The 16,103-nt window shown below is 38.3% G+C and overlaps 2 protein-coding genes across 2 annotated transcripts; both read right to left on the reverse strand.

Moving 5' to 3' along the window:
• Window positions 1-2,967: 2,967 nt before the first annotated feature.
• Window positions 2,968-3,948, reverse strand: LOC132234505 (olfactory receptor 7A17-like). The gene has a single exon (XM_059695458.1). The coding sequence runs from the start codon at window positions 3,934-3,936 to the stop codon at window positions 2,968-2,970; it is 969 nt and encodes a 322-aa protein (XP_059551441.1). The 5' UTR covers window positions 3,937-3,948.
• A 9,159-nt stretch (window positions 3,949-13,107) lies between these two features.
• On the reverse strand, window positions 13,108-14,115 carry LOC132234506 (olfactory receptor 7A10-like). The gene has a single exon (XM_059695461.1). It carries the CDS (start codon window positions 14,113-14,115, stop codon window positions 13,108-13,110), a length of 1,008 nt encoding a protein of 335 aa, XP_059551444.1.
• Between the last annotated feature and the right edge of the window lie 1,988 nt (window positions 14,116-16,103).

Genomic DNA, 16,103 nt, shown 5'->3' on the forward strand with positions numbered 1-16,103 from the left:
CCTGGGCGGGGGTCAGAGCCAGTGATCGGGGGAGATGGGGGTTCCCCTGTCCAAGCCTGACACCTCTGGCGGAGGCGTCAGGCCTGGGCAAGGGGCCGATTCTGCGATTGGAGGGTGATGGGGGTCAACGCCTGAGGGCTCCCAGTATGTGAGAGGGGGCAGGCTGGGCTGAGGGACACTCCCCCCCCCCCCCCCACACACCCAGTGCACGAATTTCGTGCACCGGGCCCCTAGTATATATATATATATGCAAGTGAATACACTTATACACACTGCTCATGCTTGAACATTTTCTTTGGACTCAACAAAGTATGTTTAACATTTTATGTATCCTTTGCACTATCAGTTTGAAGTAAGGTTTATTATTCCACATTATCTTCAGAAAGAAGAAAACTGAAGACAAGTGGAGTACATTTTTGACAGGAACATAATGCAGTTAACACTTATTGTGCATCATCTCAACTTACATATAAATGGACCTACCCACTATCTACTCTTAATTTATATATGGCTTCTTTTTTTAATATATGGATTCTTTAATTCAGCAAGCTGTATATTTAAAATGTTTGCAGTTTGTTTTATGCAATTATACTTCAATAGATTAGTTCGAATTAAAAATTCTAGTGATTGATAACCCCTGTCAGATCAAGAGCAAAGTAGCTGCATCACACGGACAGCGGTGGTGAATATATCTTATATCTGGGAAGAAAGCAAGGTTTCATATATAAATATGGGAACTGTGATATTAAATTAAGGCAATTCACATTTGATAAACTATTTTTACATCAACAGTAAGATCAACACAAACACACACATATATATGCATTGAATATCACATGTTGATTGAAGAAAGAAGTGCAATACAAATGCACAAATCATCATGAAAGAGGTTTAGAAACATAATGAAGCGACTCATGATGAGCCCAGAATAGATCAGAACAATGTTCCACCATACAGTCCCATTTAATTATGAAGGCATTATAGTCAAACAAGTGCTTTTAGGATGGCTTGTTATATAGCAACAGCTATCTGATACAATGATAAAAGCAAACAAAACTGAGATGAGTTATAATCATATGCTTTCCCCCATTCTAGGCATTTGTACAGACATTTGAAGGTAACAGCCGTGATTACTCTGTCATTGAAGTTTATTTCGGATAACTGCATTAAAAAGTATCTCCACTGAGGTTCCCTTGTAGGTAACCAGAAAAGGTTGAAAGAATATGCATGTTTGTGCAAAACTTATGGCATAATCACAGAATGGGACAGGAATCCAACTCCCTAGTGTGTCATCCGTTGGTCACTCATGTACTAGTACATATATGACATAATCTTTTTTTTTCAAGAAGTATTTTATTTTTAAAAATATGTTTTTTGATTTTTTTACGGAGAGGAAGGGAGAGGGATAGAGAGCTAGAAACACTGATGAGCGAGAAACACCGATCAGCTGCCTCCTGCACACCGCTACTGGGGATGTGCCCACAACCGAGGTACATGCTCTTGACCGGAATCGAACCTGGGACCTGTAAGTCCACAAGCCAACGCTCTATCCACTGAGCTAAACCAGTCAGGGCAAAAAAGGATTTAAAATATAATAATATTACAAAAACTATACTAGCATAATATGATATCACAAAAGTTGTAGGAAATATTACAAATCTGCAAATAACAGGATTACTTCTATTATATTTTAAAATATTTCCCCCTTCTGGCTCTATTCTTGTTCATCAGTTTATGTTGTTCATTATATTCAACAAATGAGTGAGATCATGTGATATTTATCTTTCTCTGACTGGCTTATTTTGCTTAGGATAATGCTCTCCAGTTTCATCCATGCTGGAGCAAATGGTAAGAGTGCCTTCTTTTAAAAGCAGCATAGTATTCCATTGTGAAGATATACCACAGTTTTTTAATCTACTCATTTGCTGATGGGCACTTAGGCTGTTTCCAAATCTTAGCTATTGTAAATTGTGCTGCTATGAACATAGGAGTGCTATGACATATCTATAGATAACATATTAGTATACATGATGAATGATATGGTTAATTCCCTAAAATTTAAGTGGTTATGACAATAGTGAGAGTAGAGTGAGATGCATCATTTAGAACAATAGAGTGAATCATAGTGGAAGTGGGAAGATATTTCAATAGAAAACATCATTATGCCAAGCAAAGCATCAAATCTTATGTACATCAATCAGTAAACATATACCATGAAAAAAATAGCTTGCATAGTCATAAAGGTCTTTCTTAAGGTTTTGCTTCCTCACACTTAAAGTCATCTCTGACCCGAAAGGAATATTATGTCAAACAATTTATAAAAATTTGTGTTCCAACATCGACTAGAATTGGAGACATGTATTTGTTTGTCAGTTTGTCAGTGACTATGGTAAGAATATGGACACCAAGCTAAATAAGATACCGGGTCCTAATGAGGGAGGAGAACCCAATGTTATAACACACACTGTATGTTAAAGTCTGCATTTTCAGAAAGAGCAGTTATGGTAGTGATATATGAAGAAATGAAGTACGAACAGGGTTAAACTGAGCTCTTAAATTTTCCTTTCCTATGAAATGACATAAAAGGCTTTGGTTAGCAAGTGAAGTTTATTTCAATAGAAGTGGTACAACTCCTGATTGTTATTTAGTAAAATGAAAGAAAAATTACTCAGTATGATAAATTTCATTTCAAAATAATTGCTCTTAAGAAATCTATGTAGTCTCATGAGATAAATGGGTATTTCCAAATATTTCATCCAAGGTTGACAATCATTTGGGAAAGATAAAAACAGCAACGGAGAAGCTGTCTGATCTCACAACATCAAGAAATTAATAAAGCGATACAATTAAATTATATAGAAATCATAGACAAAGAAAATCCATAAAATGAGCAGAGAGAGTACATTCTACTTCCACAACCTGATCTAAAAATCATGACATCTGGCCCTGAGGCTTTTAGTCCAGCTGTCATGTGCATTTCTTCAGCCCTAGAACAATTGGTATTTTTATAGCTGCCATCCCAAAAAATCTTTTCAGAGCCATCTTTAGGTCTTTGTTCCTGAGACTGTAGATGAAGGGGTTCAGCATGGGCGTGAGCACAGTGTACATCACTGAGGCTGTTGCACTTGAGTGTGAGCTTTGGGTAACAGCAGAGCTGAGGTACACTCCTATGCTTGTACAATAAAATAAGGACACAACTGAGAGGTGAGACGCACAGGTAGAAAATGCCTTATACTTCCCCTGAGCTGATGGGATCCCACAAATGGAGGACACTATCTTAGAGTAAGAGTAAAGGATACAAACAAAGGAACCACCACCCAGGAGCCCAGCTCCAAAATACATCACCATGTTGTTAAGAAAGGTGTCAGAACAGGCAAGTTGGACCATCTGATTGAGTTCACAGAAAAAGTGTGGGATTTCCAAATCTGAATAGAAAGACAGTCGCAACACCATTAAGCATTGTAACAAGGAATGCAGGGAACTCATGATCCAGGACACCAGAACCAGCAGTCCACAGTGCCGAGGATTCATGATGACCATGTAGTGCAGGGGTTGGCAGATGGCCACATACCTGTCATAGGCCATCACAGTCAGCAGGGAGGTGTCCAACCCTGCAAATAATACGAAAAAATGCATCTGGGTGATGCAGCCTCCATAGGTTATGGCTTGGCTCTGTGTCTGGATGTTCCACAGCATCTTTGGGATGGTGGTGGAGGTGAAACCGATGTCTACCAAGGACAGGTTGGAGAGGAAGAAGTACATGGGTGTGTGGAGGTGGGAGTCTGAGCTGATGGCCAGAGTGATGAGAAGGTTTCCAAACACTGTGATCAGGTACATGGAGAGGAACAGTCCAAAAATAAGGGGTTGCAATTCTGGTTCCTCTGATAATCCCAAAAGAAGAAATTCTGAAAATCCTGTGAGGTTCCCTAGTTCCATGTGGTGGAGGTGACTACCAGGATATCGGAAAAGTGACATGACTAATTTTCCCACAAGAAACCATTTGTAACCTGGCATAAATGCTACCTTCTATTAGATATATTTAAAAACTCAGGAACTAATTTCCATATTTGGTGTATGTCTGGTCTCCTTTAGAATATCTGTAGTCCCATTTCTCATTACAATTTTCTTTTCCATGTGAAGATACATAAAAATTCTGTGTCTTACTCAATTCTTTCATTAAGAAAAATTTTAAAAAAAGAATGGTTGGGGTGTAAAGCACAGTATGGTGACTATAGTTAATAATACTGTGTTGTCTTCTTGGAAGGAGCTAGAGTGTATATTTTAATTGTTCTCATGACATGAAATAAAATGTAACTATTATTGTGACAGATGTTAACCAGACATACTGTGGCGGTCATAATGCAATATATACAAATACAGAGTCATTATGTGGTACTCCTGAAACTAATATAATGTGTTATGTCAATTATTCTTCAGTTTAAAAAAATTATTAAAGCAATGGAGGGAACACTGTAGGACTGACAGTTTGGACCACACAAAACTAATTAACGTTATTCATTCTCCACAAACCTTTTATAACACATGTAAGAACAAAATGGGAAACAGTCAGTTTGTATAAAAATCTCCAATTATTTTTTTGAAAGAGTCCAGTCAAAAAATTGAATAAGAGAATATGGCCAACAATATTGTGATAAGTCTGCATGGTGACAGATGATTACTAGACTTGGTGTGGCAATCTCATTGTAATGTATATAAATGTTGAATCAATATGTTTTGTACCTGAAACTAGCTTAATATTGTATACAAACTATACTTACATAAAAAGAAATGAAAACACTTTGATTACACTATTCAAAAGCAATGAACATTCAGGGTACAACACAGCTAACGTTATATTGGTTGCCATCTACACTTTAATTTAAAATAAATTAATAAACAAGTAAAGAGAATAACTTGCACAAACAAATTTTAACACAGACTTTAAATGCCTTACAAACCAACAAATTTCATCTCTTATTCTTATAGGTAGTGAAATATTTACAACGTGACTCTCAATATCTTACTCATTTTCACCTACCTAATAATTTTTTTTTAATGTGAATAGCCAAGGTGAGAGAACATAGTGTGAAATGTATGTCTCTTGCACTGTGATAGCAAAAGTGTATGTGCAGCCTTCCTGGGTCTGGATCTTTCTCATCCATATGGAAACATAGTCTAATATGCCTCAACCTAAAATTTAAAAAATGCTCTCACAACAATATATATTACTCCATAGCCAATAACCTATTTGTCTATTCTCTTAATTGATAAAGTCCTTGAACTTGTGGTCTACTTATATTTGAAGGACTTTACAACTCCAATGCCCTTTCTTAATTTGTCTGCTATTAATACCATTTAATTGTCAACATTGGCACTTGCATTTCTGAGTGCAGTGTTCACTTTCCTTTGAGCATCATGAATAAATACATTAATGTATTAGTAAAGCCAACTGACAACCACAGTGATCACTGGTACCTGGGGCATGTTTGAACGGTTCTGTGGTGACTTTATGTACAAGTTCTTGGCTTTAAGACTCTCTGATCTTCTCCTGCCCTGTCTGTTGGGCTGTCTGACTCACCTGGATGGAAATTCTAGAGGAAGGTTTCCCTGTGGCAGTCTGAATCCTTTCCTGGATGGTTGGTGATGCAGACCAGATCTCTGTCCCAGACAAGACAACAAGGCGTCAAGCACTGGTCTCCCAGAAAGATTTAGGACTTAAGAAAAAAAAGACCAAGTTCCTTCCAACCAAAGGTTGCAGGCGTGATGGTCTTTGGTAGAGCTGCTATTTACGTGCTCTGTGTCTGCTCATTAGGCACATTTACTTGTTGTCACTCTAACTCCTACCCAGAGGATTCCCCTGAGGGACACTGGTCTGGATAGATGGAAACTCTTCCTGCTGATTCTCTGTTCCCAGGAGTCTATGTAATAAGCCAGGTGAGTTCAGTTGTGATTAGTGCTTCATTAAATGACCTGCTTCCTGACATCTACATCTTCCCGCGCCTTATCTCAACTCTGTGTTAAAGTTTCTGAATGGATGGAACTAGAGGGTATTATGCTCACTGAAATAATCAGTCAGAGAAAGACAAATGCCATATGATTTCATGTATTTATCAAATCTAAAGAGCAAAATAAAGAAAAAACTACAAAATTCCAACTAATAGACACAGTAGAGTCTGATGGTTGCCAAAGGGGAGAGCAGATTGGGGAACTGGGAGTAAATGGTGAAGGGATTAGGAAGTACAAATTGGTAGTTACTAAATAGTCACAGGGCCCTGGTTGGTTTGGCTCACTGGATAGATCTTCGGATTAAAGATTGAAAGTCTCCAGTTTGATTCCTGGTCAATAGCACATGACTTATTTGCAGGTTTGATTCCAGGCTCTGGCCAGCATGCGTGCTGGAGGCAAACTATAGATCTGTCTCTCTCACATGGATGTTTCTCTTTCTCCATCTCTCCCCCTCCCTTTCACTCACTCTAAAAATCAATGGGAAAATAGCCGCAGGATTATCAACAAAATGGTCTCAGGGATGTAAAGTACAACATAGGGAATATAGTCAATAATATTGCAATAACTATGTATGAGGTCAGTTTGGTACTGAAAATACCAGAGGCGGACACACTATGCAAAGTATATGACATTCTAACCTCTATGTTATACACCCGAACCCAATACAACATAATATTGAAAGTAAACTGTATTTGAAAAAGAAATCTAACACTGAAAAATTTGTCTGGTCGGTCTTTGGATCTTCAAAGCATTGATTTATGGTGGGGACACAACCACTGATATATCTAGAAAATTATTATTTCCCTCTTTAAGAAAGCGAAGGTATTTGTTTCTCTAGTATAAAACATTGGTCTCTATACTACTTGGCTTCATGATGGTTTAGCCAAAATAATTAGAAATTTCATAGTTAAAGCACAAGTTAAGAGCTGCCATTTAGTCCCCCCTATAAATGTATATTAAATATAAGAGATACTTTTAGATTTTATGCACCATATTCCAGGTTAGCACTGTTATAACTATTGCCAAATATATGTTTTGCAAAAATACGTTTTGTGGGGTAGTACATTTATAAACTACCTTCTCCAATAAGAAATGGGGCACAGATATATATATATATATATATATTCTACAAGCCTGGTGCACGAATCCATTCATGGTTGGGGTCCCTCGGGGTTGCCTGCAGGGATCTGGCTAAAACCCACATTCCAATGCCTCCTGCAGCTCCTACCTGCCACTGCTGCTCATCCCAGCCCCACTGTGCCTGTTGAGGGCTCATGCCCAATCAGTCCTGATCAGGAGAGGCTTGTGCTGCTGCATCAGTGCTCGCCAGCCATGAGCCCTGCATCTGGTACCCTCCCAAGGGGAGTGGTCTGCGGGATTGGGCTGAAACTAGCTCTCGGACATCCCCCGAAGGGTCCTGGATTGGAGAGGGTGAAGGCCAGACAGACGAACCCCACTGATGCACGATCAGGCCAAGGAGGGTCCAGGGTACGGTTCCAGAGCGTGTCCGGCCCATCTCACTCATTCCTGGAACCCAGCAGCAAGCTAACCTACTGGTTGGAGCATCTGGCCCCTGGTGGTCAGTGCACATCATAGTGAGCGATTGAACAGCCTAAGCATATCATTAGCATGTTACTCTTTGATTGGTTGTTCAGTTGTTCTGCCATTCAGTCTATTTGCATATTACCCTTTTATTATATAGGATATATGTAAATGTATGTATGCATTTATTTATATATATTTATATTTATTATTATTACTTATTCCAGAGAGACGAAGGGAGAGGAAGAGAGAGATAGAAATAGCAATGATAATGCTCTACGTGCATCTTCTACATGCCTCCTCCAGGGATTCTCCTTTACACCCACAACCAGGGGTTGAGACTGCACACTAGGCATGTGCCTTCACTGAAAATTGAACCATGACCTCCTGGGTCAACATAGGCAGGCAACAGAGGGATTTAATGTTGTGCTCAAAGGTATAAGCCAAAAACGAGATGGAGTTTTGATGTGGCTGAACAGAGACCATGATCAATGGATGAATGTTTACTCTAACATACTACTGCTGTGAAAGAGAAGGTTAAGGGACTGCCTGGCTATAGAAACCAGAAAGCCTCACTCTCCTGCCTCTTCAGGCTTTTATTGTAACAGCAGTTTGGGATAAAGTTTAATTTTTAGATACAATCAGTAGGGTAAGTATGCTTGGGAGGACATGTGTCCGCAGTGTCCTTTAAGCAAGGACACCTAAAGATTAAGAATAAATATTCCAGTAAACAAAACAATCCCATCAAAAAATGGACAAAGATCCTAAGTAGACACTTTTCGAAAGAGGACATACAGAAGGCCAAGAGACATCTGAAAACATGCTCAAAGTCACTAAGGATCTGAGATATACAAATCAAAACAACAATGAGGTACCATCTCACACCTATCAGAATGGCTATCATCAACAAATCAACAAACCACAAGTGCTGGCTAGGATATGGAGAAAACGAACCCCCATGCACTGCTGGTGGGAATGCAGACTGGTGCAGCCTCTGTGGAAAACAGTATGGAGTTTCCTCAGAAAGTTAAAAATGGAAGTCCCATTTGACCCAATAATCCCACTTCTAGGAATATATCCCAAGAAACTAGAAACATGACTCAGAAAGGATATATGCACCCCTATGTTCATAGCAGCATAATTTACAAGAGCTAAGATTTGGAAACAGCCTAAGTGCCCATCAGTAGATGAGTGCATTAGAAAACTGGTACATCTACACAATGGAATACTACACTGCAGTAAAAAAGAAGGAACTCTTACCAGTTGCAACAGCATGGATGGACCTGGAAAGCATTATGCTAAGTGAAATAAGCCAGTCAGTGAAAGATAAATATCACATGATCTCACTCATATGTGGAATATAAAGAACAACATAAACTGTTGAACAAATATAGATCAAGAGACAAAGACACACGGAACAACCATCCAACCTCAAAGGGAAGTCAGGGGAATAGAGGGTGAGGGTAGGAGAGGAAGCAGTAAGAGATCAACCAAAGGACTTATATGCATGCATATAAGCATAACCAATGGACACAGACACTGGGGCAGTGGGGGCTTATGCTGGGGGGTAGGAGAGGCTGGGGGAAGGGGTCGATAGGGGAAAAAGAAGACATATGTAATACTTTAAATAATAAAAAAGATTACAGTAAACACCCAAGGGTCTGCATATACACAGACTTGTTTGGAAAGCTCAAGGAACAGTTATGGGCTGTCACCTTCAGCCAACTTCCCTAGGTCGGAATTTCCTCCTTACAAACTTTCAGCCAAGTCTTCCACCCTCCCCCACAGAATTTTTTTTGGAATCAGTAAGGACACTTCCAGTTCTGAGATCAGGGGTAGTGGTTCTCAAACATGGATGACTTTGCCCCAGGGGATAATGAAATGTCTGAAAGAGCCCTAGCCAGTTTGGCTCTGTGGATAGAGCGCTGGCCTGAGGACTAAAGGGTTCTGGGTTTGCTTCTGGTGAAGGGCACATGCCTGGGTTGTGGGCTGGATCCCCAGTGCGGTGCGTGCAGCAGGCAGCCAATCAATGATTCTCTAATCATTGATGTTTCTACCTCTCTCTCCCTCTCCCTTCCTCTCTGAAATTAATAAAAATATATTTAAAAATAAATAAAATGTCTGAAAAGAGGCTGCTAAACACCTATAATGCACAGGACAGCTCCCAACACGTACAGTTGTTATCCAGCTCCCAGTGTCAACTGAGAAAAGGAGGGAACACCTATTCTAGAACAACACGTCTCCATTTCATAGGCATACAAATCACTGAAATGCAAATTCTGATTCATCAGGTCTCCAGTGGGCCCAGGGACTGCATTTCTGACAAAGCCCCAGGTGATGCAGATGCTGCAGGTCCTCCTGGTCTGTGGACCACACTCTGAGTAGGTGGGTCAGGGCTCTGGGTCAGAGTCTGGTGTAGGTACTTTTAGGTCTTCTCCACTAGAAATCTTCTGTGTATGTAATTTTGAAAGACAAGTTTTCTCTCACTCTAAAGGGAGGATAAATTCTGTGTTTGATTCTTTTATATTAGGGATCCTGGAGACATCAAATAATTTATACCTGAGAAGGGCTTTGTAATAGGCAGAATAAGCACCTGAAAAGATGTCAACGTCCTGATTATGAGAACTTTGGAATGTTAGCTCACAGAGCAGGGTAACTGAGATAGATGAAATAAAATTATTAGCTAAGGAGCTTAGCTCAGATTACCCAGGTTGGACTAATGTCATCACAAGGGTCCTCTGAATGTGGAAGAGAGTAGAAGAAGGATTGGAGTCAGAGAGACATTTGGAGATGCTATGTGGCTGGTATTGAAGATGGAGGAAGGGCCATGGGCCAAGGAATGCAGGTGGCCTCTAGAATCTGGAATAGGAATTGAGAATAGGAAAGGATTTGGAATGAGTTTGTAAAGGGATTTCATTCTACCCTGGATCACCCAGAAAATCCAAACCCAGCAGTCATTTTGTTCTAAGCCCTTTATTAGCCATTTCAGGCATCTTCTCTCTAGAACTTTAAGATAGAAAATGTTTTGTTTTAAGCTCCTAGTGTGGTAATTTTCTACAATAGCAATGGGAAACTAAACATTTATCCAGTAAGATATTGTTAGAGGGAACTGAGGTTAAGCTTTGCAAATCATTCAGGTAGCTTTCCTTGGGCAAAGATAATTTGGGTTGAAATCTCACATTATATAGAAAAAATTAGAGCTAGTTTAAAGCTATTGGCCCCATACATGGTATAAAGGTAAATGTGGTTCTGATCTCATGGCCTTTCAGGCATTAAGATGGAAAAAATAATTTATTAAAATTAAGGTCACACATTTCACTTTAAATCTGTGTCAAATTTTCTATATTTCTCTATTTCATGTTAATTCAGACATTTCTTTTTTATTTATATATTCTTCAAATTTCTCTTAAGGTGTCTTTCATAATAATAGATGGGATTATGAATGAGCATAAGTACATGCACATATATATGTGTTTGTGTGTACATGAAATACATATACAAGTGAATACACTTACACACACTGCTCATGCTTGAATATTTTCTTTGGACTCAACAAAGTAAGTTTAACATTTTATGTATCCTTTGCACTATCAGTTTGAAGTAAGGTTTATTATTCCACATTATCTTCAGAAAGAAGAAAACTGAAGACAAGTGGAGTACATTTTTGACAGGAACATAATGCAGTTAACACTTATTGTGCATCATCTCAACTTACATATAAATGGACCTACCCACTATATAATCTTAATTTATATATGGCTTATTTTTAAATATATGGCTTCTTTAATTCAGCAAGTTGTATATTTAAAATGTTTGCAGTTTGTTTTATGCAATTATACTTCAATAAATTAGTTAGAATTAAAAATTCTAGTGATTGATAACTAATGTCAGATCAAGAGCACAGGTAACTGCATCACACAGGACAGTGGTGGTGAATATATTGTATAACTAGGAAGAAGGCAAAGTTTCATATATAAATATGGGAACTGTGATGTTAAATTAAGGCAATTCACATTTGATAAACTATTTTTATATCACCTGTAAGATCAACACAAACACACACATATATATGCATTGAATATCACATATTGATTGAAGAAAGAAGTGCAACAAAGATGCACAAAACATCATGGAAGAGGTTTAGAAACATAATGAAGCGACTCATGATGAGCCCAGAATAGATCAGAAAAATGTCCCACCATACAATCCCATTTGATTGTGAAGGCATTATAGTCAAAAAACTCTTTTTAGGATGGGTTGCTATATAACAATAGCTATCTGGTACAATGATAAAAGCAAACAAAACAGATGAATTATAATCATAGGCTTTTCCCCATTCTCGGCATTTGTACAGATATTTGAAGATAACAGTCATGATTACTCTGTCATTGACGTTTATTTCAGATAAGTGCATTAAAAAGTATCTCCATTGAGGTTCCCTTGTAGGTAACCAGAAAAGGTTGAAAGAATATACATGTTTGTGTAAAACTTATGCCATAATCACAGAACTGGACAGGAATCCAAGCTCTCTAGTGTGCCATCCTTTGGTCGTACATATATGACATATCTATAGATCACATATTAGTATACATAATGAATGATATGGTTAATTCCCTAACCCTTTGTGGTAATGACAATAGAGTAGGGTGAGATGCTTCATTTAGAACAATAGAGGGAATCATAGTGGAAGCAGGAAGATAGTTCAATGGAAAACATCATTATGCCAAGCAAAGCATAAAATAGTAAGTCCCTTTACATATGAACACTACTCTTACATACATCAAAAAGTAAACATACACCACGAAAAAAATAGTTTGCATAGTAGTAAATGTGGAACTTAAAGTTTTGCTTTCTCACACTTAAAGTCATCTCTGACCCGTAGGGCATATTATGTCAAACAATATATAAAAATTTGTGTTCCAACATCGGCTAGTCTTGGAGACATGTATTTGATTGTCAGTTTGTCAGTGACTATGGTAAGAATATGGACACCAAGCTAAATAAGATACAGGATCCTAAGGAGGGGAGAGAACCCAATGACCTCTTATAACACTCACTGTATGTTAAAGTCTGCATTTTCAGAAAGAGCAGTTATGGTAGTGATATATGAAGAAATGAAAGATAAACAGGGTTAAACTGAGCTATTATATTTTCCTCTCCTATGAAATGATATAAATGGCTTTGGTTACCAAGTGCAGTTTATTTCAACAGAAGTAGTACAACTCGTGATTCTTCTTTAGTAAAATGAAAGAAAAATTATGCAGAATGATAAATTTCGTTTAAAAATAATTGTTCTTAAGAAATACATGTAGATTCATGAGATAAATGGGAATTTAAAAGTATTTCATCCAAGGTTGGGAATAGTTTGGGAGAAGAGAAAACAACAAAGGAAAAGCTGTCAGATCTCAAAAAATCAAAAAATTAATAAAGTGATACAATTAAATTATACAGAAATCATAGAAAAAGAAAATCCATAAAATGAGCAGAGAGAGTACATTCTACTTCCACAACCTGATCTAAAAATCATGACAACTGGTTTTGAGTCTTTGAGTACCGCTGTCATGTGCATTTCTTCAGCCCTCGGACAAGTGGTCCTTTCCTAACTGCCATCCCAAGCAATCTCTTCAGGGCCCTCTTTAGGCCTTTGTTCCTGAGACTGTAGATGAAGGGGTTCAGCATGGGTGTGACCACGGTGTACATCACCGAGGCTGCTGCACTTGAGTGTGAGCTTTGGGTAACAGCAGAGCTGAGGTACACTCCTAGGCATGTCCCATAAAAAAGGGAGACAACCAAGAGGTGAGAAGCACAGGCAGAAAATGCTTTAAACTTCCCCTGAGCTGATGGGATTCCACAAATGGAGAACACCACCTTTGAGTACGAGTAAAGGATACAAACAAAGGGACCACCACCCAGGAAAACAGCTCCAAAATACATCACCATGTTATTAAGAAAGGTGTTGGAATAGGCAAGTTGGACCATCTGATTGAGTTCACAGAAAAAGTGTGGAATTTCTATATCTGAATGGAAAGACAGTCGCAACACCATTAAGCATTGTAACAAGGAATACGGGACACTCGTGATCCAAGACAGCAGAACCAGAAGTCCACAGAGCCGGGGGTTCATGATGACCATGTAGTGCAGGGGGTGGCAGATGGCCACAAACCGGTCATAGGCCATCACAGTCAGAAGGAAGTTATCCAGTGCCACAAACAATATGAAAAAATACATCTGTGTGATGCAGCCTTTATAGGTGATGACTTTGCTCTGTGTCTGGATGTTCCACAGCATCTTTGGGACGGTGGTGGAGGTGAAACAGATGTCTACCAAGGACAGGTTGGAGAGGAAGAAGTACATGGGCGTGTGGAGGAGGGAGTCTGAGCTGACAGCCAAGATTATGAGCAGGTTTCCCAACACAGTGATCAGGTACATGGAGAGGAAAAGCCCAAATATGAGGGGTTGCAATTCTGGTTCCTCTGATAATCCCAAAAGAAGAAATTCTGAAAATCCTGTGAGGTTTCCTAGTTCCATGTGCTGGAGCTGACTACCAGGATATAGGAGAAGTAACATGATTAATTTTCCCACAAGACAGCATTTATAACCTAGCATAAATGCTACCTTCTATATTTTGGAATCAAGGAACTAATTTCCGTATTTGGTGTATGTCTGGTCTCTTTAAGAATATCTCTAGTCCCATTTCTCATTACAGTTTTCTTTTCCATGTGAAGACACATAAAAAATTCTGTGTCTTACTCAATTCTTTCATTAATAAAAATAAAAACAAAAAAAGGGAATGGTTGGGGTATAAAGCACAGTATGGTCACTATAGTTAATAATACTGTTTTGTGTTCTTGGAAGTAGCTAGAGTGTATGTTCCTATGACAAGAAAAAAATGTAACTATTGTAGTGACAGATGTTAACCACACATACTGTGGAGGTCATAATGCAATATATACAAATACAGAATCATTATGTGGTACTCCTGAAATTAGTAGAATGTGTTATGTCAATTAATCTTCAATTTGAGAAATTATTAAAGCAATGGAGGGAACACTGTAGGACTGACAGTTTGGACCACACAAAACTAATGAACATTATTCATTCTCCACAAACCTTTTATAATACATTTAAGAATAAATGGAAAACAGTCAGTTTGTAAAAAAATCTCTAATTCTTTTTTGAAAGGGTCCAATAAAAAAATTGAATAAGAGAATATAGCCAACAAAATTGTGATAAGTCTGCATGGTGACAGTTGATTAGTAGACTTGGTGTGGCAATCACATTGTAATGTATGTAAATTTTGGAAGGCAGCTATGCTCACCACTATACCACCAACGCCGCACAATGTATGTAAATTTTGAATTAATATGTTTTATATCTGAAACTAGCTTAATATTTTATACAACATATACTTACATAAAAAGAAATGTAAACACTTTGATTACACTATTGAAAAGCAACAACCTTTCAGGGTACAACACAGTGAATGTTATATTGGTTGCTATCTATAGCAATTGGTTAAAATAAATTAATAAACAAGTAAGGAAAATACCTTGCACAAACAAATTTTAACACAGACTTAAAATGCCTTACAAACCAACAAATTTCATTTCTCACTCTTAGAGGTAATGAAATATTTACAACGTGATGCTCATTATCTTACTCATTTTCACGTACCTAATAAATTTTTTTAATGTGAATAGCCAAGGTGAGAGAACATACTGTGAAATGTATGTCTCATGCACTGTGATAGCAAAAGAGTATTTGCAGCCTTCCAGGGTCTGGATCTTTCCCATCCATACGGAAACATAGTCTAATATGCCTCATCATAAAATTTATAATATCCTCTCGTATCAATATATATTACTCCAAAGCTAGTAACCTATTTGTTTATTCCTATTAATTGATAAATTCCTTGAACTTATGGTCTACTTCTACTGGAAGGACTTTACACCTCCGATGCCCTTTCTTAATTTGTCTGGTATTAATTCCATTTAATTCTCAACATTGGCACTTGCATTTATTTCTGAGTGCAGTATTCACTTTCCTTTGAGTATCATGAATAAATACATGAATATATTATTAAAGCCAGCTGACAACCATAGTTATCACTGGTACCTGGGCTATGTGTCAACGGTTCTGTTGTGACTTTATGTACAAGATCTTGGCTTTCAGTCTCTCTGATCCTCTCCTGCCATGTCTGTTGGGTTCTTGCACTCACCTGGATGGAAATTCTAAGACGAAGGTTTCCCTGTGGCAGTCTGAATCCTTGCCTGGATGGTTGGTGATGAAGACCAGAGCTCTGTCCCAGACAAGACAACAAGGAGACATGCATTGGTCTCCCAGACAGATTTAGGACTTAAAAAAAAAAAGAACAAGTTCCTTACAACCAAAGGTTGCACATGGTGAGGGTTGGCAGTAGAGCTGCTATTTACGTGCTCTGTGTCTGCTCATTAGGCTCATTTACTTCTTGTTACTCTAACCTCTACCCAGAGGATTCCCCTGGGGGACACTACTCTGGACACAATGGAAATATTTCCTGCTCATCCTGGGTTCCT

Source organism: Myotis daubentonii, chromosome 5, assembly GCF_963259705.1.
Source record: "Myotis daubentonii chromosome 5, mMyoDau2.1, whole genome shotgun sequence".
NCBI lineage: Eukaryota > Metazoa > Chordata > Mammalia > Chiroptera > Vespertilionidae > Myotis > Myotis daubentonii.

Bases quoted from the DNA above. Each gene is read 5' to 3' on its own strand.
- LOC132234506 (XM_059695461.1), bottom strand. From the start codon at position 14,115: ATGTTACTTCTCCTATATCCTGGTAGTCAGCTCCAGCACATGGAACTA.
- LOC132234505 (XM_059695458.1), bottom strand. From the start codon at position 3,936: ATGGAACTAGGGAACCTCACAGGATTTTCAGAATTTCTTCTTTTGGGA.